The 23846-nt window shown below is 40.3% G+C and overlaps 1 protein-coding gene across 4 annotated transcripts in view; it reads left to right on the top strand.

Moving 5' to 3' along the window:
• STARD9 (StAR related lipid transfer domain containing 9) overlaps positions 1 to 23846 on the top strand; it is a 121826-nt gene that overhangs the window by 76964 nt on the left and 21016 nt on the right. For 3 of the 4 annotated variants that reach the window (XM_048484138.1, XM_048484139.1, XM_048484141.1), the window contains 3 exons: positions 9139 to 9332; positions 10716 to 11241; positions 12700 to 22860. In XM_048484138.1, coding sequence (XP_048340095.1) covers positions 9139 to 9332; positions 10716 to 11241; positions 12700 to 22860 — 10881 coding nt within the window. The remainder of the gene's footprint in view (positions 1 to 9138; positions 9333 to 10715; positions 11242 to 12699; positions 22861 to 23846) is intronic. The other variant, XM_048484140.1, reaches the window with a different exon arrangement.

The raw sequence follows: 23846 nt of genomic DNA, 5'->3' as shown, positions 1-23846 counted from the left end.
TCTACTCTTTTTATTCCTCAGTTTAAATGCAGGTCTTGCCTGTTTCTTTCTGCATAAATAGAACTAATCCTCCCTGCCTGTGTTAAAATAATCCATTTCCCATCCAGAGAATTTGAACTGTTTGTGAATTTGAACTATTGGGATCAGAGCAGTTGAGGATTTCTTCATGCTTGAAATGTAGAAATTTAAGAACACCTGGAGAAGACTGGAGTTATACCAGTATTTGGATTAAGATTTTTCTATGTACAAGTAAAAGAACCACCTGTGTGAATTTTGGCCTGTGCAACCCTACTTCTATAATCTCATATAGTTTTAATTACATTGATTTTTAATTTGCTGTTTGTATACATCTTTGGAAATAGAGATGTCAAATGTGCATATAATAGAACCTCTGATTTCAGCTGATATTGGTTCAAAAGCAATTTCAAGTTATTCTGACAGTGATTAGCTACAAAAACAGCAAGCATGCCCTTAATGCAGTCATGCCTGGTTAACCCTGGCATTCACATTTTCTCAATACAGATAGAATGGATGTGAACACCAATTCTGTCATTTTCAAGTTCTTTATTGCCAGATGACACTGTGTGCATTCTGTCTGATTTATATGACATAACTGTCCGACTGGATGCATTTTTATTACCTCTCTGCTTATCATAGGTCTCAATGATGAAGAAATGTTTTGTTCCTAGCATGTTCCTAGCAATGTTTTGTTCCAAGCCTGTCTAGAATTAATAATATAAGTAGAACAGATGGGAAGCATTGGAACCACTTATGACTTTTATGCTACTTCTGCCCCCCATTTTTCTTGCTGCACAGCATTAATTACTGAGATATCAATAGCTGAAGTGTCTGTCATATTACATTATATAAGCATTATTTTCAAGGCCTGGCCAGTGAACGGTTCATGGAGCCGGTATCCTGTCTCTAGTAGAAGTCGTTATTGAATTCTCAATATTAATGTTCCGAAGCACTTTGGCTACTATTTGTTGATTTGGCTGTGGATGGTTGTGCAGGTGCCCCTGGCCCCCCATTATTGTCATCTGTCAAACATAGCAGGGCCCAGGCTGACCTCACACCTGGTTCCCTGCCACTCACCCCACTAACTGCTGTGTGAAGGGGGATGGGCCAGTGGGTGATCTGGGCAAATTAACCACTGTGGTGTTAGAGTGTCAGACTAGAATCTGGAAGCCTCAGGTTCATATTCCCATTCATACCATGGAAGCTAGTTGGGTAGCCTTGGACCAGTCACAGAGACTCAGCATAGCCTCCCTCACAGGGTTGGTGTGAGCATAAAATGGAAGAGAGGAGAATGATGTACTTTGTGTCCCCATTGGGGAAGAATACGAGATATGCATACAGTGAATGAATGAAGTAAAGAAATGTAAGTAAAGAAATGCAGTAGGAAGGGGGGGGGCTTCATCACTGTGAGAATAAGATATCTGAGAAGGTGTCACTAACAGACAGCGGGGGGATTGTGGGGTCCCTGGAGTCAACAGCTAGGGAGGAGGCAATGCAGCAGGCAGGCTCAGTGTCTTCAGAGGGGGGTGAGGAGGGCACTAGTAGGAGAAGAAGGCAGAGTTCTTGCTGGGGTCCTGAGATGGCAACCAAGTGGGAACAGCTGGAGACCTTACCGGGGAGGGGGAGTGGGGATACTGTCTCTCATGGCATTGGAGGGGTTGGCAGTTTCAGTGGCAGCAGCTGCCTGGCACCTGGAGGGGCTGCTGGATGTCATGTGGGCCATCTGGAACAGTCAGATGTGCATTGAAAGGGGATGTACTGAAATTAATGACCACATTGCCAGTTAGAAACAGTGGGAGATGCTGCGATGCCCATTGCGTATATTGGGAGCCAGGAATGCCAATTGCATGTGCTCCGTTGAAATACATAACTGCACACAAAATTTATAATGAGTGTAGAGTGGATTAAAAATGACAGCCTCTGGGCGCAGAGATATTCCCTTTCAGCCCTTGTCATTGTCTGCAGTATCCAGGTCACAGCAGACAACACCACAATCAAATGTTATATTCTGAAACAAGGGGGGACGAGCTCCATCCATCTCTGCAAGTAGGCTCGTCTACTGTGGCTGTGAGCCACAGAACACCAAGTCCACCTATGCTATTCATTCTGCTATCCATAGTGTGGGGCACTTAAACACACTAGCAGACACATTCAGCAGTGGGCGGACTGTGGACCTGGACTGGTCCATAAATCTATCCTATCTGCACCAGGTGTTCCAAAAATGGGCCAAGCCAGAAATAGACTTTTTTGCTTCACCCTTACAGGTGAAGTGTCTGAAGTACTGCTCCAGGGCAGGTCTGGGGCACAAATCATTGGGAGACCTGTTTCAGTTTGCCTGGAACAGAACATTCCTGTATATCCCCCCTCCCCCATTTATACACCTGCTATGATATTGGCAGATGGGACATTCAGCATATTGATAGCCCCTCTGTAGTCGAGACTTCTCTGGTTTCCCCCCTGTAGTTGAGACATCTCCCTACAATAGGGAGGAAGACCTTTTGCGCAGGGATCAGGTACTACATCATGACATCCCACTCCTTCATTTGGCAGCATGGCTAATTCTACAGTGACTCAGTAGCCCTATGGGTCTAAGTAGCAAAATTTTAAAATTCATTGCCCATACTAGGGCCCTCCCCACTCTCTGAAGACACTGAGCCTGCCTGCTGCATTGCCTCCTCCCTAGCTGTTCCCCCATTTCTCTTGACCTTTTTTCACTCTGTGTGTGCGTGTGTGCGTGTGTGCGTGCGTGCGTGCGTGCGCGTGTGTGTTTTGTTTTGTTTTTTAAGGTTTATCCCTGTATTGCAATTTTCCAATCTAGCAAGGCAAGGTAATAATAGGAAAAGAAACTGATTGGTCAGTTATATTTTTTTTTCTTATGTTCTTAGGTGTAGAATAGAAATCTTAAAATATTTTTTAGAAGGATGGGTACCTCATAAAAATACATCACCATCTGAAATATGCAAATCATTCCATGAGTGTTTTGGGTATAGCTTTATTTGTTGTCTGAAAATAAATTCTACTACTGGGCTTACCAAAGAATTTGGACGAAACAGATTTAAATTAGGATAATATCACAGTGTGGCATTTTCTCTCCTATTGAATGGCCGAGAAGACTACAATATTTTATTTTATTTTGAGATGGCATGACAGTGTTGTTATGGCTAGATTACTGTAACAGCATCTTTGTCAGAATTGAGGTGTTCTTAATTGTGCCACACAGCACCCCTGAATAAATAAATATACCACACTAGGAAATCAATGCTTTTATTAGGAGAAATGAACTAACTTGCCAGGGCTGTTGCGTCATCACCCACTTGCTTCTGTCTCCTCTAAAATGGTAGTGCAGGTGTTAAATATAGTGAGTACAGGAGAATGAAGTGGAATAGGAATTTGCAGTTTGGTAGTACTTATATCTGAGAGATATATGATTGAATGTGACAAACTAAAGTTTACATCTGCATCCTATTTTGTTTGAGACATATAAATGTCTAGAAAAATTCAGTGCTCCTAACAAATATTTGGAGTTCTGTATTTTGACTATGGTTATGTCATTAGTGGCCCCATTCAAAGGAGGGGGCCTACTTGTCGGAGCGGCGCACAGTTGCGCCAGCAGATTTACCCTCCCCAGGACACTTGCCTTGACAAAGAGGCGATTCCGCCAGCATGCAGCAGCCACAGCCCTCCCCAACACTGGGACATGGAGCTGGATGCCGTGCCAGTGTCTCAGGGCCCCTGCTGCCGCTGGTGCAGCAGGGGTGAGCCTGTGCCTCAGACTTATGCTGCCAAAAATTCATCCAGCCCAATGGTGGCGTCTCAACGATGGGGAGGCTTCTTTACTGTTCAAGCCTCCTCACGCCACCAGGAAACCTCCATGGAAGTGCCGGGGCAGCACTGCATTGGCGCTGTGGCCCACGTTTGGATGGGGCTGTAAGGTTGGCTTGGGTTTGGTTAGCATTTCAGTATTCAGCATGGATCTCCAATTATATGCTTTCAAATGTATATGGCACATTACTCCCCACCCCTCCTGATACTGAAACAGTTTCGTAGAATAATAGAATCACAAGAGTGGGAAGGGACCATACAGGCCATCTGATTCTGCTCAATGCAGAATCAGATAGAACATCCCTGATAACTGTTTTCAGCTGCTGCTTGAAGACTGCCAGAGACTTCTAGTTTCTTCCTATCAGTCTTCTCATGTGTGACCTGACTTTGAGGTCTGGCAATGGTCCTAGACCGTTCTGATTGGATTTTTGTGATAAGCAGTCATTTATTGGCATAACAATAAAAACCTTATATACACTCAGGGCACAGTTTGATGATAAACAGTAATTACTTAGCAACCACTTCAGAGATGAGCTCTTCATTATCTAACAAGTAGATTATTTTTTGCTTATTAGAGAACAGGTCTGTTAGCCAATAACAGATTCAGCGAATTGGTTCTTTCAATTGTATAAAAAGGGCAATATAACAACATATGGAGAACAGTTTCCATGCACTTCATGGCACATGCACATACCCTTTCAGCGAGAGGGTTTTTTTGACACCTCCCTGATGGAATTGCAGAAGGAAGTTCATTATATCTGGCAACGGAAAAGGCCCTGCGATGTTTAGGAAGAGTTTATTGGAATAGATACGTGGCTGCCCAGAATGTTATAAAAGGCATTCCAAGATATAAAGGCGAACAAGATCTGGCTGCTTCACTAATAAGATTTTGAAACTCTTGATCCTAAAGTATTTGGTTGAGGATTCAGAAGATGTCTTTGGGAGGTAGAAGAGGAAGAAGATAAGGACTAGTAGTTTGGATTTATACCCCCCTTTCTCTCCTGTAAGGAGACTCAAAGGGGCTTACAATCTGCTTTCCCTTCCCCCCCACAACAAACACCCTGTGAGGTGGGTGGGGCTAAGACAGCTCAGAAGAGCTGTGACTCACTCAAGGTCACCCAGCTGGCATATGTTGGAGTGTACAAGCTAATCTAGTTCCCCAGTTAAGCCTCCACAGCTCAAGTGGCAGAGTGCGGAATCAAACCTGGTTCTCCAGATTAAAATGCACCTGTTCTTAACCACTACGCCACTGCTGCTCCCTAGCATAGCTCCATAGCATAGCTAGGGACTCCAAAGAGAAGCCCAAAGTAGATATCTTTTGTTCTATTAGAACTCACCATCCGGAGGAATGAAACTCAGCAAGGATGTGGTAAGTAAAGCTGGTATCCTCAGAATTAAAACAATGACAGATCCAAAAGTTAAGAGTGGTGAGCCAAGCTCTGGTCACTAAAATATGCTGTCTGGTTTCTAGCGGAGAACAGAGTATGGAACACAATGGAGCAACCCTAGGATCTTAAAGAAAAAAACATGATTGAACTCAGCTGAGTGGTTCCACGCTCCTATCCACAATGGGACACCATATAGGATTGTTGAATTCTCTTGGTGTCAAAAGCCTTAATTTCTGCCAGAACTTATTTATGCCCTTTAAAAAAAAGAAAAATCATTGGATAGCTAAAATACTGCCCTTGCTGGCAGTGATCACACCCTATGAGTGGCCCAGCCAGCTCTATAATGAAAGTGAAGCCCTAGATACTTAAATTATTTTACCTGTTCAATGAGCTTGCCTTCTAAAATCCAGGACTTTGGGAACATTAAGATCTTGTGAAATTGAAGGATAGACTATTGTTTTATTACAACCATCATAAAAACTAACAAGAAGGCTTTTTAAACCCACCCTGGAACTATACAAAAGGACAGCATCATCCGCGTATGGAAGAACTGGGATATGGAACTTGCCCAGTCATTAAAACAAGTTAAAGACTACAGATGCTAGTACACACCCTTGCTTGATACCTCTGATAACATTTATTTTAGAGGAGAGAAACTCTGAGTTGGAGCATTTAATTTGATAGTTTGTATCCTTATGTAGGGATTTAATGAGAAAAAGCAGCCTATTCTCCATACCCATTCTGGTCAGCTTCTCCCAAAGTAAGTTCATACAGGTGGAATTGAGAGCCCTCTTAAGGTCTAGGCAGGGCCAGCTCAAGGAAGAATGGTACCCGGGGCATGCATGCGCCTTGCGCCCCTGCCACACCCCCTCACAGGCGCATGCCCAGGGCATTGCACGCCCATGCCCCCTTAGCCCTATGCCACTGGGTCTAGGAAGACAACATATAGGAAGACAACATATGCCACTGGGTCTAGGAAGACAACATATATCCTTTTGGATTCTTACCATAAGATGCAGTTCAGAACCAGGGTAGAGCAATCTCTCATAAGGTCTACTTGCTCAGGGCCTAGAGTCTTGTTTCTAGAAATGGAGATGTTAAGTTTACTAAGTAAATGCTTGATGTATAACTTGGCTATCACAGAAAGTAGGCTGACAGGCCTGTAATTGGCTGGGGATGTATATTCACGCTTTTTGAATACTGGAATAATAATGGCTGTCATCCAGGCAACTGTTTTATCAACAAGGCCTATTTTATCAACTATCGTAAGTGGGGATTTTAGGAGTGGAGCCCACTGTTCTGCATACGTCTTGAGCCGTTCTGGTGGAATGCATCTGGACCCAGTGATTTATATAATTTAAGTTGGTTGGTCAGCTACCTTACTTCAGATGTTGTAACTGGGGGTTCCAGGATGTTCTGGGGCAGAGTATGAATCTATTCAACTCAACCATCATCATCTGGGTTGAACAAATTATGAAAATACTGATGCCAAATTTGGAGTGGAGGGCTTGAGAAAGGAATAGAGTTTGAGTATGGTAAGCACTCATGAAGATCTACCTTCTGCTGGATTTTGCATTAGTTGGTTTCAAAACAGTCTTCAGGTGTAGTTATCCCAATACAGCATTACTGTATTTTTTTTCACTTCACTAATTGCAATAATTCCTGTAGTAAAAGCTCATGCAAATTACACATAATAGGGGTAAACCTTTTTTATGGAAATATTTATTTGACCCTCTTGGATCTTGACCTCCAGTTCTACTGTGCTGTTTTCTTATCGAAATTATGTTTCTAATGTTTGATTTGGAATTAATCCTCCTATTGTCATAAATAACTAGTTTTCCACCCAAACAGCCACATTAGGTTGAATGCCAATGATCATGGCCTTTGTAAATCGTAGCCCTCATTTGGTAGTGTTTACAAGGTAACTTCGAGTGTGCAGAATATGGAGGCTACTCTAACAGTTTGATATGCAGTAAACCTCAGTTTGATATGCAGTAAACCTCAGTTTTAATTTAATTCCACATTAACCCTGGGCATTATAAGACAAAGAGGGTGACAAAAGGGCTTAAGGGAGCAGCACAACCTTATGGCAGTGTATTTGAGCTTCCGGAGGCGCTTGCCTCAGTGGAGGAGGCAGATGCACCAGCAGCCTCCCAATGCAGCCCCGCTACACTGAAACCTGGAAGATCCAACTGTGGCAGATCTGCACTAGCATTCCAAATGGACACCAGCACGGGAAATGGGGAGCCAGGGAATTCCTGTGGGTTTCAGGCCAAGAGTATGGTGCCCAGGGTTTTGGGTCAGGAGCACAGCATCCCAGCCCTCAGTCTATGCCACCCTTTGGGTAGCATTAGTCTTGTAAACCCTTACAGGTCCTGTAGATCTTGTTAGCCCTATGAGGCTTTCTGGCGGGAGGGGGGGTTTACTCCTTGCTGCTCTGGAAAGACCTCTTACGGGTAGTGGGGCGGCACTGCATTGGCACTGTATTTTGCCACCTCTGACTTTAAATGGGGCTGTAAATTTCCATTAAATAGATTTGAGTCCATTAGCTCCTTAGAGATCAACAAGAACATCAAAGTATAAGCTTTTGAAAGTCAAAATGCCCTTTATTAAACATGAGTAGAAATGGAGATCGAGTCTTTTTATCCTAGTCAGAAGGTGGGAGGGATGTTGTAAAAGATGCAAAGATCCTGTGTATATTGTAATAGTATGATTAAAGCATAGGGGAAATGTGGGGGCGGGTCGGGGAGAAAATGTTCATGTACAATGAGATAAACACACTGTGTCCTTTTTTAACCCTGGAGTAGGGGCTGGGGTCCATTGCCCTGAACTTATGAATGGACTTATGAATTACTACTTGAGTTCAACCATCTCGAGTAGTAATTTTCCCACGAAATTTCTGTGTTTGATGACTGTCATGAAAGCCAACTTGTCTCTGCATAATATTAGTTCTTACCATATTTTTCTCCAGCCTATATCAACTGCAACCTTTCCCATCCTACTAATAGCATTTTTTGACAGAAGGGGCAGGGGCAAGCGTATCATTTTAGTTGCCTTTTCTCAAATCCATGTCTCTGACCACCTTCAAAATCTAAATCTACAATTTTAACCATTTTACATATGACAGTCATATTAATTTCAGAAGCTGTTTTACTAAAACAAAATTTATCTTTTACTTTCCATTAGATATTAAGTGCTTTGGTAAGCCCCTTTGACTACTAAATAATGCATTCTGTAGCTCTAGTAATCTCCTTTTCAAGCTATTGCTTCATCGTCAACATAGTTTCTGCCCACCTGCTTATTTTATCTTCTGACTTCTCCATTAACAATCTTGGCTAGCAAGAATTACCTGTACCACATAGCTAGGGTTGCCACCCAGAGACTGGCAATTAGTGGGAGTTGGGTGGCAGGGACGTGGGAGGTACTGTCAGTGCAACAGCATGGCATCGTTTCTGAGTTTTCCTGGAGATCATGCCCAGGATCATTTGTTTGGAATCAGTAAAGGAAGCAGTTTATTGGAAACTATCATTAACAAGTAATCAGTGACATAAATGAATTTATTACAAGGAAAAAATTGGTAGTTTGTTTAGACTGAGTAAATAGTTAACGGAGTTAACAGTACATTCAGTGGTTTAGTCAGTTATAAGTTTGCAGTTAAAAAAACAATCTGTTATAATGAGGAGCTTTTCTGATTTAATGCTACCAATGAGAATTCTGAGCCTACTGTGACATCACACATACATTATAAACACACACCATTCTTTTTAGCGTCGGGTTCTTTGCCATCCTTCATTAGTAACTGCATTTTTCATTGTATAGACACTAGACATTATCATTTTGTATGATTTATATGAATTTGATTTAAACAAATGATGTTTAACGTAACATCATGGTTTGTCCAATTATTCAGCAGTAAACAAGTAGATACCAGCCGTGAAGAATGCCAACCGAAAGAGAAAAACAAGGATTTTCGCCGCAGTAGGAAACTTCAAAAGCAACTGCTGTATGTTGAAGAATTACAGCAGCAGATCTTGGATGGAAAAATTAAAGCTGAACAAGAACTAGAACATGATCAGGCAGTAATCAATCAGCAGATCAGAGAAAGTGAGTTCCTTTCCTGCTATTCCTTACACATTAGTTTTTAGTTTGGTTTTTACAGTTTACACCACTGATGAAATTTTCTCAATTTCTTGTTCTTAAAATGAGTTTAATATTTAAGCTTTTGATAAAACTCCTCCATCAGTTCTATGGGTCCCTCGAAAAAATGGTGTATGATGCTATTCAAGCCCGAAGGGAGGGGAAAAGGGGTAGGGAGGGGGAAGGGGGCCCATCATCTGGTTATGGCTCATCCACCCTGGGGAGGAGGGAGAAGGGGCCTGTTGTCTGGTTATGGCCCACCCACCTGGATGGAAAGGAGGGGGAAAGGGGGTCCTTCATCTGATCGTGGCCTACCCACCCTGGGGGGAAGGGGAGAGGGAGCTGTCTAAACTTTTCCTTGCCTTTAAATATGGAAACATCCTTAGAATTGATAATTAGAATCAAATATTGCACATTTTTAATACTCAGATGAAAAGCATCTGTATCTTTAGGATGGAATCTCTTCTTCCCCAATACTTTGATGTTCAAATACATCTGTTACAGCTTTGGTGCCATTTGTGGAGGGGAGTGGGGGTTCATTCTTATTTACTCAGATGCTCATTTCCTGACCCTGAAGGGATTCTGTGGTGAATAGACTGATGCCACAGTGTTCCATAGTCAGATTTGGCTACATAATTACAGGTAAGAATGATAAATTTGCCTAGATTGATGAGTTGATGCACATGTAAGAATGGACAGTACAAACAAGTAGGTAATTTTTTTTTGCTCAAAAGAATACCAAAAATGAGAAATATTTTCAACTGTGCTGAAATTGCTCATAAAAATGTTTGGGGATTAGATTTAGTTCTGGCTTAATAGTTCTTCTCTGATGAATAGAATTGTTCCAGTTCACCTGCAATTTTTTGTTTGTATAAAAGTGAAAGATACCTACAGGCCATTTCATATGGTTCAAATAGATATGAGCAAACTTCCCCACTCTCAGAGTTGCAAGAGTCCAGGACTTTACAGGCAGCTTTGGAAATTCCTTGGAAAATATCCTTCTTTTTTCTAAATCACTTGTTTCTGTGAGCCCCAAGTCTCCAGACTTCTGTTGGCAGCAGGCTGCAGCTGCTTTGCAGAGATGGTGATTTGTAGAGAGGAAGTGGCGATCTCCGCCTGTTCCTCACAAGAACTGCAGTGACAATAAAGGTGGCCTCCCATTTACGTTCTACAGCACCCTCCTCCTCCCTCCTTGGCATTTTGGGGGCCAAGGCATCCAGGAGTCTGGGAAATATATTTTTCCAAAGGATCCCTAATATTCTCTGTAATACTCTGGATTATTAGTAACTTGGAACATTATAAGATTGCTAAGATTTGCTCATTTTCTTGCTTTATTTTCTTGGTTCCTAGACCAGCAATTGCTCATTAAGGAACAGAAACGATTGTCAGTGCAGCAGCAGCAGCAGCCGCAGCAGCAGCAGCAACAGCAGCAGCAGCAGAAGCAGCAGCAGAAGCAGCAGCAGGAATCTGCTGTTCAGACGGAGGTTAAATCATATGTGGAAGCAGGAGTCCAGAATATATTGGAACTGGAGATTTGCCCTTCTCTGCAGAACAAAAGGAAATTGGTACAAGTAGAACTTTTGCAAAAATACTCCTTAAAGAAAGCAGAAAGAGATTTAAGGAGGAAAAAGCTCAAACTACACTTAGAGAGAATTGTGAAGAAGCAAAAATTACTTGAAGCCAAGAAAAACCTGGAACATTTAGAAGCTAGTTGCTGGAGCAGTGAAGATAAGGTGAAGCATTCCCATCCTCTGTATCAAAGAACTTCTTGGGACTGCAAGGATTCACGACCAGGCCAGTCATCAGATGCCAGCTCGGTGCAGCGCAGGAGGAATTCCTTTTTAAATATTCAGTTACCTCATGTCCCCAGTTGCTGGTGAATGCATTTTGATATTTTCTTGTAATCTAGTTTGATCAAGTATATTTTTAATAGTTAAATTTGGTAATATTACTCAAAGAGTATGAGCTGTAATTCTTAATGATTTAATTGATAGATTGATTAGCTAAAGCTAAAATTATTTAATCACTAAGGCCCAGTGTTCCAGGATATTTTGATTCGTATGTTTTGCGGTAATAGAAATAAAATATATAAATTTGCTTTTGTTTCTGGCAATGAGACATAGCTTTTCTCCTGCTTCATTTGCTAGGCTGAAAAGAAACCAATTCTGAGCTTTCATTGAAATACAAATTTAGTTATGTTCAATTAATTTATAGAAAAAGGAAAATTATTGATTAAATAAATTGTATTTAGCCTTTTGACAATCCTAGTTGCCGAGGTGCACGAAGCACCTTCGTTCCAATTATTAAATTTACACAGGAAAAATCTTGGAATTAATTGAATGTTATACTTTTACTGCTCCTGTAAACTAATGATAGCATGACTATAAGGGGGGGTCACATAAGATCACCAAGTAGTACAGTACAGTGGTCGGATTTGGGGGAGGGGAGGATTTACAAGAGCAAGAATCCTTGTCCATCAAAAACTCCTAACGGCTCTTAATGTCTGGTTAGTCTGTTACCCTGGCAGAGTTTGACAGCTAAAGCCTCTCATTCGTCCTGTAGATTAGGAGAAACCCATCCATCCCATCTCCAGTTTGCCAATAGGGATGTGCAACCATTTTTTCTGTTTTTCAGATTCAAGTTTAACAGACCCCAACATTTTCAGAAAACCCCAAAAAGCCAAGTCCCTGTACAAATATGGGAGTTTTTCAGCTTTTTTTTTTCAAATATCTAAAAATATTTGGATCTAGTAAATCCTATAGGAAAACTTTGCAGGGCTCTGAGGGACTGTCTTTTAAGATCAAGCTACAAATTTGCAGCATAGCTGCAGGTGACTCTCTTTAGAAGAACCCCCAATTTTAGTGAAGATTGGGCCCAATTTTATGGGCGCCCAATATGATGCCCCCATCCATTCTCCATTGTTTTGAATGGAGAAAAATTGGACCTCTTAAAATTGAACCCCTTGACCCAATCTTTATCAAACTTGGGGGTTCTTGTAAGGAGAGGCACCAACAGCTATGCTGCAAATTTGGTGCCTCTATCTCAAAAGAATCTTGCGCAGAACCTCGCAAAGTCTCTCCTTATGCTATAATAGAATTGAGCTCTTTAAAAATTAAAGCGCATGGGTCCATATTACATTATAGAGAATCTTTGTGGGGCTCTGAAGGGGGCGGTATTTTGGGGTACCAGATTTGCAAAGAAGCCTCTTGAGTAGGACTGCCAGGATTTCCATAGCAGTAAACATGGCTTTTGTAAGCAGTGTGGTAATTTCTTTATTTAATTTTTTACACTGAGTATAGGAGGCTGATTCTTTTTATATATGTGTTTTTTACAGTGTTTTCCTGAAAGGGGATACCTACAATGAATTATCTACCTCAGCACACAACTACAGATGCTCTCAAGTCAGTCTGTTGAAGAAATCATTGTCTGTTGGGTGTCTTCCCAGAACAATTAAAGAACGTTCCAGAACAGATAACATTGGTGTTGAGATTGATGACTCCTTCCCAACCCAGAGGCAGCTAGCTGAAATATATAAGTCATTATGTCTGCCAAATGAACAAAGATTAGGCAATAGCATTAGGAATACACATATAATTTCTCATATCTTTGAAGACTGCAATCAAATGGAGAAAACAGATAATAGACTAAGGCAAACAAGACCTAAATCCCAGATTTCTAAGAACTGTTCTCCTGATCTCTTTAAGAAAAAGAGTGAACTTGAAAGCAGAAAGCTGACTAAAACAAAAGCAGCGGGAGACAATAGTCAGTGTATAGGAAAACACTTGGAAAAGAATGGGACTCAAGAAATTAGTAAGAAACAAGAAAAATATGTAAGAAACAATCACCAAAGTTCACTGCCAGCCAGTTCTATCAAAGAATTAAAAAGGTCAACAGCATGTGGTAAACTACCAGTACAGCATCTTAGCCAGACAGCAAAGAATGTAAAAAGAGATCCAAAAGACAGACAATCAAAGGAAGGATGTGAACTTCTGAGATTAGCAACTTCAACAGGAAACCTTAACAAGATAAAAAATAAGAGACCTCTCTGTCCTAGTGAAAAAAGATGGCATAGTGCTGAGGTGCTGAGTGTTGGAATCTCAAAAATAGCCCCTGATCCACTGAGGAGCTGGCAAGAAGATGAAGATATTGAATTTTCTGATACAGACAGTACATATTCTGTGGATTCTCTATCATGTATTTATACAACAGTTCTGACTGAGCAAATTACGCAGGAAGAATCAGCTGGAATTCAGGACACTCTTGACCTGGAAGACTCTGAAAGTGTTGACAGCCAGATGTCTCAGGATTCTCTTACAGAAAAGGTCAACAAACCTGAAAGTCAAGATCAAAAGTTTTTTCCTTTGATCCATCAAGAGCCTATGAACTTTAACAAAGACAATAACTATCAGCCTCTCTTAATACTGGCGAGCACATCTACATCAGGCAGTAATTTGACTGAGCACGAGAGAAGCTTTTCTTTGGATAGTCTAAGTGATGTTGATGAAGTGTCAGAAGACATGGCAGAGAAATGCACATTTGAGTCATTTGATGAAGTGCCAGCAGAACTTTTGGGGGGATTACAAAATCCACAGTTAGAAATCAGAAACAGAAATGAACAGCACAACCCTGAGAATTGTGATGAAAATATAATTAAAAAATCTGATGACTTGAATGTCAATGCTAGTTCTTTTTATCTGGATTCTAGACCACAGTCTGGTGCCAGTAGCATTTGTGACCAGTCCCTGAAGAAGATGAAAATTAATTTTTCAGTTCAGAGAAGTTCTGTAGATCAAAGACCACATGCAGCTGGTGAAAATCTTCCAATTTCATCAGATGCTTGGCTATCCTATAGCCTAAAAAGTGGGGAAAGCAACCCCATAGTAGTGATGCCTTCTTCCCAAGACCACTCAGATTTTCAGGTTGCTCAGATGCACCCTTTTAACACTTCACATAACCGGATGAAGAAAGATGAACTAAGACAGTCAGCTGCTGAATTATCATTTGTCTCTTACAAAAAGCCTCATCGGATATCTCATGAGCCTAACAAAATTGAGATGCTGTTTTCTGCGCCACCATCAACACCTTTACCAGAAACAAGAAGACATCTTGAGAGAGGAACTGTAGGAGCTGCAGTGACAGTTTTCAGTTCAGCAGCAGACATTTTATTTGATCATGTTTCTGCTTTTCCTGCAAATCATGGTTATTGTGAGATTGCCCCACCACCAGAGTCTAACCATCAACCTGATGAATTGGCCAACGATGGATCTTCTGATAAATGGAAAGAAACATCTAGCTGTTTAAAGGAAACTTCAGGTAATTTATCTCAAACATCAGAAAAACAGCACTTCTCTGTTCCTTCAATTTATCCTGAGAACAATGAAGATTCTAAAAATAACTCATTAATTTCTACATCCAGCACTCCCTCTTTACAAGGAGAAGAACCTCACATAACTACTAATCTAGAAGACAATGTGTTTAGAACTATTGAAAAGGAAGGAATTGATTATGACTCTGATTGTAGTATAGGGGACTCAAAAGTAGTTTATTCAAATACTGAAGATAAATTCATCTGTACATTGCCCAGTGGACCACCTAGATTGGCTACAATGGATGCAACACAAGAAAAACATCAAGGCTATGAAAATTTGTTTTCAAAAGAGAAAACATCATTATTTAGTAATGAACATTTCTATCTGTGTGACATAAGCGAAAGTCAAAATCATGTTGAGGAAGAAGAGTATTCTGATAAGATGCATTTGCTAAAACATGATGGATGTCATTTTGACCCACCACAGATAATAAGTTACCAGCAGGTCTTGACAGCAGACCCTTCTGTAGACAGTTCTTCTGAAAATAAATTGTATCAAATGAAGACAGGAATCTTTCACCATAATGATCAATTTACTCCACTACTACAAACCTCTGCAATTGAGACAGCCACTATGCATGAAAACAGAGATGTCTTAACAGAATCTGCTTTAGAAGTGCCTGCATTTAGAGAAGTGAAAGAAAACAAATTACAAGATGAAGAATGGAGTTCAGAAAATCATTTTGAATTTCAGACTGAAGCCTTATTGAGCAGGTCTTATTCATGTTTCTTAGCACAGGGCTCTGAAAATTGCTCAAGGCAAAAACAGTTGTTAAATTTGGATGCTGGACATTTGATGGGAAAGAGCAGTGAAGGCAAGAATTATAATGTGACTTGTATGGATTTGATGACAGACAGCGTGGAACGTTTTAATGTGAATGTAAATGAAAAAAAAGCTGAACTTTCAGTTCTCAATTCTTGTTCAGCTGATGATCAAGTCTCCTCACAATCCAATCCAAATATGTTGTGTAAGAAGACACCTAAAGAACAAAAGGATGTTTGTGAGACCAGATCACCTTATACAGAAAATAATTCAAAAGATAGTTGTTCTGGCTCTGTTATCTCTACAGATGGGAAATACACAATGCACACATTTCCTGATAATTCTGTTAAGTTTGGCTGTACTGGCAAAACCAAAGTTCGGCACAGATCTCTGCCTTCATCAAGAGAAGTGAAAGAGGCTTCACTTTTGTGTGTGGATCTTAAAAGAAATGATTGTTCAGGAGTGGAATTTTGTACAACTCAACCCAGAAATTACGCTGAAAAGAATTCTGTAAATGTGTTAGAAAATAGAGTTTTCTCAGCCACAACCTCCCAAGCACAGACTCCTTGTGCAAATAAAGAATCTGAATATCTCAAAGAGAAAGTTGTCACATCTGGTGTAACTGTTTCTGGAGAAAACAAGAGTGAACAAAACAGTAAGTCAGTTTGCTCTGAAGAACTCACTAAATTAATAAATAGTATAAACAAACTGGAAAATGACATATTAGAAATTAAATCTAGTAAGGGTAGAAGTTTGCATAATTACCTTGGAATCGAATCTCAAAGTGACCCTATAATGAATAGGAAAAACTCTGAATCAAGTTCTCCATTTCACAGACCCAGCCATGATCATGGGAATGGTGAAAGGAGATTACTTGGAACAGTTACACAGGAAGAAACTAATGCAGAAAAGATCCAGCTGAATGATGACAGTGAAGGAGAACTGGGTGCAACAAAAGCAGCAACTGGGCCTGACATCACTTTTCAATCAAGCAACATAAATGAAAATAAAAGTGAAGAAAATACACAAGAAAGTGATTGTCACACCACAGACATGAAAGCAGGTTCTGAGAGAATTGACTCAGCTGTGTGTAACTTAACAGTTTTGACTAAAACCGCTGTAAACTTCCTTGACGAATATGATGAACCTGTTCAAGCTGACAGAGTTATAAAAACTGTTTGCACCTCTGTACCCACAGTAATGTCAGTACCCACTGAAAATGTGCAAGAGGATACTTCAGAGGACACTGAAGAACATAAAAAAATGCCTCCTAACCATGAATGTAAGAGTTGTTTAACAGAAAGCTTGACATCACCCAAGGTTGTTTTTCAAGAAAATAAAGTTGATGGGAATATAATTAATTTTGAAACAGAGGACAAAGAAAGTGAAACATCAGAAAAAGAGACATTAATTGGGCTACACACCGCTGAAAATCATGATTTGGTCCAAGAGAAGCAAGCTTATGATCATATGTACGGTGCCAGTGCCAATGATGATGAGATACCAGAAAAGTATTTCGTTGCTTCTGTACTGGAAGAAGAGGATGGGCTTCAGTTACCAGTAACATGTCTTGATGCAGATGAAGTACACCAAGAAAGAAGTCATGGAGATGTCACAAATAAATTCCTGAAAAATAACTGTAATGCTGGTTCTTTATGTGAAGACAGAGATGTAATCGGGCAATGCAAGATAAGTCAATCTGACAATTTTGAAAATATTAATGTCTCTACAACTTCCATTGGAAATGGACCTGAAGTTTTAAAATCTGTCCCAAATCACTTCATACCTAAGAAAAAAGAGGAAACCCCGATGCAATTGACTATTACAGAGTTACTGACTCAAAGCCCCCAAACACAAAGTATGCATCTTTTTACAACGGGAGAGGATGACAGGTATTTTAGAGAAAATAGTGAAGGAAAAGAACTAGAAACTTCACAAAATCAAGGTGAAGTTCTACTACAGAACAAATACAGTTACTGTTTTTCAAACAAAGAGACCTTGTTCAGTGAGGTATCAGAAGCAAGTGAATTGTTTTCTCACATTTTTTCAAAGAATAAAGGTGACATTGGTGATGACTCCATAAATGTTAACCAAAAATATCTACCAGAAAGTAGAAATCAAGACTATAGAGTTACTGCTGTAGCTGTTAAAGATTTATTCTGTCACCCTGCCCATCATCCTTTGTTAAATGGAAAAAACAGAAGTGGAGAAAATGCTCAAGGTGACCCTACTGATGCAAACAATTCTGGAGTGCCATTCAGATATACTGGCAATGTCGCAGATCTCCAGTACTATGAAACACAAATGGATGTTGGCATACAGGCTGGATCACTCCCTACCAAAGCAAAAAGAGACAATTCGGAAGTTGTTATGCAAAACAAATACATTAATTTTCCTCATGATCTGCCAGAGCAGGACATAGAGATGAAAGCAGGCATCAGATTTAAAAAATCTTCTAATTATATTGCATCTGATCAGGTTCCTGGTGAGGATAACCCATGTTCAAAATCATGTGTTCCAGAGCACCGTGCATCGCTAGCTTTTGCTTCTGCTGATGACACAGGCAGTGAAACTGTGCTTCTCACAAAGTTGTTATCTGAAAATACAAGTCATGATTTGGAGAATTCTAATGAAAAACACGGTGCAAGAGAAGACCAAAAGCCAGAACATTATTTGCATTCAATTAAAAACATATCTCCAAAAGAAAGTGCTGTGTTAGATTCGTTTGGTTCTAGAACAACGAATATGCTTTCCTCTGTAATGTTCAAAGAAAATGCAGATGAAATAATGCAGAATTTACCTGAACTTTCTTCGCAGGAGGATTTTAATAGTATTAACAGTCAGAAAGCATTGGACTCAGTGCTGGAACATAATCAGACAAATAAATACTTACAAAATACTAATTGCACTGAGTCAGAACATAAAACAAATAGCGTAAGAATTATGGGTGAATTGGGATGCCAAGCAAAAAACAACAAGACTCTGGTGTACGGATCTTCTTGTGACCTCTGTGGAAGGAACTCTGAGGAGGCATCAGAAGGTGGGGAAGAACTTTTACAGCCCTCTACCCAGGTCTTGTGGGAAAATGCTAATCACTGTGATGACAGATATGCCAAGTGCAACATGAACTCTTACGTTTCTGAATATTCTGCTAGTCGGCTGAACAGTTCAGATACCTTGTCAGAGTACCCTATAGATAAGTATGAAGCTGATGGTCTTTATTTTGGGGAAAGAGAATACATGAACTCTAAAGTTTTGGATGTGACAGGTGATTATGATGTCCATGAGGAATATGGTAAAATTATCAGTAAGACTGAGAGTTCTCAAGAAATAATGGAAATGCATCAAAAGGAAAAGCAACAGGAAAATTCATTCCTTGAATCTCTGGGTAACAAAGAAAATCAGTCTGAGAATGAGGTTGACAGAACAGAAATCAGTTTGCTAGAGAGAAGCTTGTTTACTCATCAAAGTTTAGAAAAAATAAGCAATTATGAAGCAATGCAGACTCATTTGTGTTCTCTTAAAGATTTCCCCATGTGTACAGAATTTAAAAATGCAAGTATTCCAAGATCATCTGACGAATTCACATCTTCCATATGTATGCATTACGCTGACTCATTGAAAGATTCCTTTTTGACTTATCATTCATCGTCTGCTTTTCAAGTGCCAGAAGGTCAAGTGGTCTGCCATCAGGCTTTTCCAAAGGTTTCATGCTCATCTTCAGGTAGCCTCAGTGAATGTGAGAACAAAACTCTACATGCAGCTTCATCATACTTCCCAGAGCTTGCCACTAATCAAATGCAAGAAAGTCAGTGCAGTGATACTGTAATATCTGGCCGGCAGCCATGTACTTTAGAAACTGCTTCTAGCTCTCAAAGAAGCACAAGTTTAGATGACAGTGAAATCCACAAATCTGAACTTGAAAAAAACCATCATGAAGCAGATGTTTTTCAAGAGTTGAAGGTTAAAGTTCCACGACAAACATGTTTAGAAAACATTGCCCCAAACTTATATCCTCCTTCATATTCATGTTCAGGTTCACAGAGAGATCAAAGTATCTATTTTAGTAGCAGAGTTGATATAGTAGACACATCTACCTCTGAAGCTAACATTGATCATATGAATGAATGTAAGTTGATGAATAAAGAAAGGGAATTTTTGATGTCAGAACAGCTAAATCATTCAGTAATCAATGGCAATATGTCTTCCAAATATGTATCAGCAAACAGCAATTTGCCTTTGCAAAAAGAACTTGAACAAGAGATATTTAGAAAGAAAATATTAGCTCTTACTGCACAGAATGCGAACATCGGCAAAGATGATAAACAGCTTGGTTTAAAGAGTCATAGTTTATCAGCCCCAGCTATTGCTATCATGTCTAATTTTGATTGTGCTTCCGAAACTTTGTCTAAAATAGACTGTTCTGAGCATCTTGTTTCTAAGTCATTACAGGAATTAAATATGAGTGTTGAGCCTCCATCCCCAACTGAAAATGATGCACACAGAACTGAAAGTTTTTTAAAATTTAAGGCAGACAATGTTGTACCAGTTAAATATAAACCCAGGTTTCAAAAGAAATCAGTTCAAGCTCAGAGATCCAGTAACTATGACAAAAGAAACTGGAGAGAACAATGTCAGAGCAGTCACTCTTCAGACCTCTCTCCTGTTCTCTGTCCAACAGCTGTTGATCACACAACTCATAGCCCCATGGACACACAGGAAGGAAACCACTCAAACAATGTTCCTTTGGTATATGGACACAACATGGACAGAAAAGAAACAAGATATCAAATGAAAGCAACAGGTGAACTGTTACCAGACAATAAAGATACAATGCACTTTAGTTCAAGTGATATTGATCCGTATATTCACTCATGGCAGCAAGATGAACACTGTAAGATTGGTTGGAAACAGTATGTGTTTGGAAGTGCAAGCGATGTCTCTAGTAACCTACCTCCATGGAGCCTGGATACTCAGTCATTTATGAGGTGCTCCAGTGTAGATAATGGCTTAAATACTGAGAATTCTTTCCATTCTCATCTCAGTTCTTATGCTAATGCAAGAATATTGTCCAGCACCATAAGTAGCACAGATGACATTCAGGGATGGGAAGCTACAAGAGAAGGCTTTGAATCTGCACATTCAGATGAAAGTAGCAAGCATTATGTGGATGTTTCTCATGATGAAACTACACCTGAGAACTGTGTTTTGAAATGTGAAAATCTCTCTCAGCAATCCGGAAACAGCTCCATGCAGGTTGATGAAATTGTTCTGCTCTACCCTTCTGAGTCAGATGTGCTCAGCAGTAAAAGTGAAGGGCTTCTCACTTGTGAACGGGAAACACAAACAGAGCCTCCAGCAAAGCTTAAAAGACAAAAGAGGCACCGCAGAAGCTACACTGATGTATCTTCAAGAAAACCAGAGGGAGTGCAGAGTTCATTTCAACAGCCATCTTCTTGGTCAAGTGTACAGAATCTTTCTATGCATCTTTCACAGCTGCTTCACAACACTTCTGAACTGCTAGGAAATTTTTCTTTACACACGGTTAAAGATAATGAACAAAGTGTCCAAAAAACACCAGATAAGAAAAGTGTGAAAGCTGAAGTGTCTGACAGCTATACTCAGACGACAGAAGACATAGGTATTCAGACAGATAATTTACAAGACCCTCAACACAAAAACAAGGAAAACCAAATCAAACCTAAAATGGAAAGTGAACCAGTGAAATCTCAGGAGGTAAACGTGATTGTGAAGGTTGTACATACAGATACTGTTGCTCTGATGAAAGAGAACATATCAGAAAACAAGGGACTGGTTCCACAGAGCATGCCTGATTTAAGAAGCCATGATAACAATAAAACTCTAAACGAATCCCGTGTGCCGCAGGGCACCTTAAATAAAGACTTCAGTCCTTCTCTAGAAGAACAGAAGATTCCATTGGATGCTACACAAACTGTTACTCTTGGCCATCCTCAAGCTTCTCTAGCTACATCTTTTCACTCTCAACATGATGAGACTTCACACTCAGTAGTTAGTATCCCTTCCTCTACCATTCCTCTGTCTTCAGCATACTGTTCTCAAGATAGGAAACCAGTGGGTAAACCTGGAATTCCAGAGTCAAGGGAGCTGTACTGCAAGAACAGCTTGTTTGTTGATCGTGCATCTTCCCCTATTCTGACACTTAGTGCCAGTACAATCAGTACTCAGCATTCATTAAACAAAGCCACTCCTTTCAAAAGCTCTGTTGGGAATCAGAGAGATATAGCAAATTTACTAAATAATTTTAGAAAAAGGGAATCGGGTTCACCATACGACTTGGGTTCTCTGGATCTTCATGTTGATACTTCTTCACAGACAGACAGTGAGTCTACCACATCTCGAGATAGCAAGGAAATTTGCAAGAAGTCTGAAAATGTCTTGGAGAAGAATACAGTCAAAGAACCTCCAGGAATAGGTTCATTAAAACAAAAGCACAGGTTTACTATTGATACACATACTGCAATTCACACCAAAAGACTCTATCATTCAAGCAGCACTTTGGAACTTTCTAACCACGGGGAATACTTACTTGATGATCATAGAGAGACTATGCCAGGGAAACATTCCTTTCATCAGACGTGTGCCACCAGGAGAGCAAGAAACTTTTCAGGTGGAATCAAATATGGAAGTCCTATTGGAAATTCTGAATCTTCACCAATTAAAATGTCCTTTCAGGTACCTTTAAATGAGCTTAATATGTCTTCATCTTTAAAATCTGCTGAGTCCCCAGAATATCTGCTTGATTCTTTTTCTCCTCTGTGCCATCGAACTTGGAGAAATAACAAAAGCTATCCGGGTTCAACATCTGAAATGAGTGAATTGCAAGGTGATGATATGGCTGATGAAGAATCAGATGTGGAAAGTAAATGTAACACTGAAATTCTACTAAATGAGAATACTTCCTCAGTAAAGACTCACAGACTTCGTAGCTATAGTCTTCGTGACCTGCCTGTGCACAATAAATTTAGCAACTGGTGTGGTGTGAAGGGTGGTCCTCACTCTTCCTTAACTAGCCTGACTCAAAGTACTGGTGATATCCAGAGTCCAGCAGAAAGGAGGACAGTTAACACAAGAGCAACAGAAGTTCAAGATCAGTCCTTGCTTGGTGAAAGGCGAGCTAGAGAAATTGAAAGACTACAAAGAGAGCGTGCCCAGGTTATGTCTGGCGTCCATTTAGACATGAATCATCCTCCTCTTACTGTGGAACTTACTGAGGCAAAGTTAACTTATGGCATTGGGGAAACTGACGCACAACTGAGGATCCTTCAGGGTGGAGCAGCTGAGAATTTGACATCAGTGCCCACTAAACAGCAACTTTATCAAAGGTGAATTTATTTACAATTTTGAGAATATCGATAGCAGAGCTTCTCAGGGAACAACTGTAGATGTTGGTTGTGGTGGGTTTTCCAGGATGGGTGGCCATGGTCTGGTAGATCTTATTCCTAACGTTTCGCCTGCATCTGTGGCTGGCCTCTTCAGAGGTATATCACAAAGGGAAGTCTGTAACACACTGGGAATGTTTTAGTGGGGTACAAATTGTCATGACCCCAGGTGGGGAACCAGTTAGTAAGTGTTTGGGTGGAACTTGCTATGCAAAGGTGTGGTTGATAGTATAGTATTGCAGGTGGGGTTTTTCAGTCCAGGGAGTGATTCACATTTGCATGCCCTGCAGCAGCAGCAGCATTGGTGAATGCAAATCCTGTGTTTGGGTGGAGTCCATTGTCCATGAATTTAGCATGCCCTTGGGGTTTGCTTTTGGTGTTTTTTAGTACTGGTAGCCAAGCTTTGTTAATTCTCAGAGTCTCTTCTTTCCTGTTGTTGTCTTGGTGTTTGTGAATTTCAATGGCCTCCCTGTGCAGTCTGACATAGTAACCTTCTGAATTGTCCATAATTTCAGTGTTTTCAAATAAAATGTTATGTCCAGTTATGTTCTGCAACTGCAGATTTGTCAGGATGGTTAAGCTGACAGTGCCTTTCGTGCTCCTTAATACGAATCTGGATGCTGCGTTTTGTGGTTCCTAAGTAGACCTTTCCACAGCTGCAGGGTATGTGATAGGCTCCTGCAGAAGTGAGGGGGTCTCTCTTGTCCTTTGCTGAGCCATCTACTGTATTTTCCTGGTAGGTTTGAAGATGGTTTGTAAAGTTATGTTTTTTCATCAGTTTCCCTATTTGATCGGTGATCCCCTTGATGTACAGTAGAAAACAGGAAATATTTTTCCTGTGGTGGGCTGTTTCTCCTCTGGGTTTCTCTTGGTCTTAAAGCTCTTCTGATTTCTGTTTGTGGAGTAGCCATTATTAACCTGCAGAGCCC

The sequence above is a fragment of the Sphaerodactylus townsendi genome, linkage group LG02 (genome assembly GCF_021028975.2).
Source record: "Sphaerodactylus townsendi isolate TG3544 linkage group LG02, MPM_Stown_v2.3, whole genome shotgun sequence".
NCBI lineage: Eukaryota > Metazoa > Chordata > Lepidosauria > Squamata > Sphaerodactylidae > Sphaerodactylus > Sphaerodactylus townsendi.
Note: the sequence above shows the minus strand (reverse complement) of the source record. Positions and strands in the feature narration are given on the sequence as shown.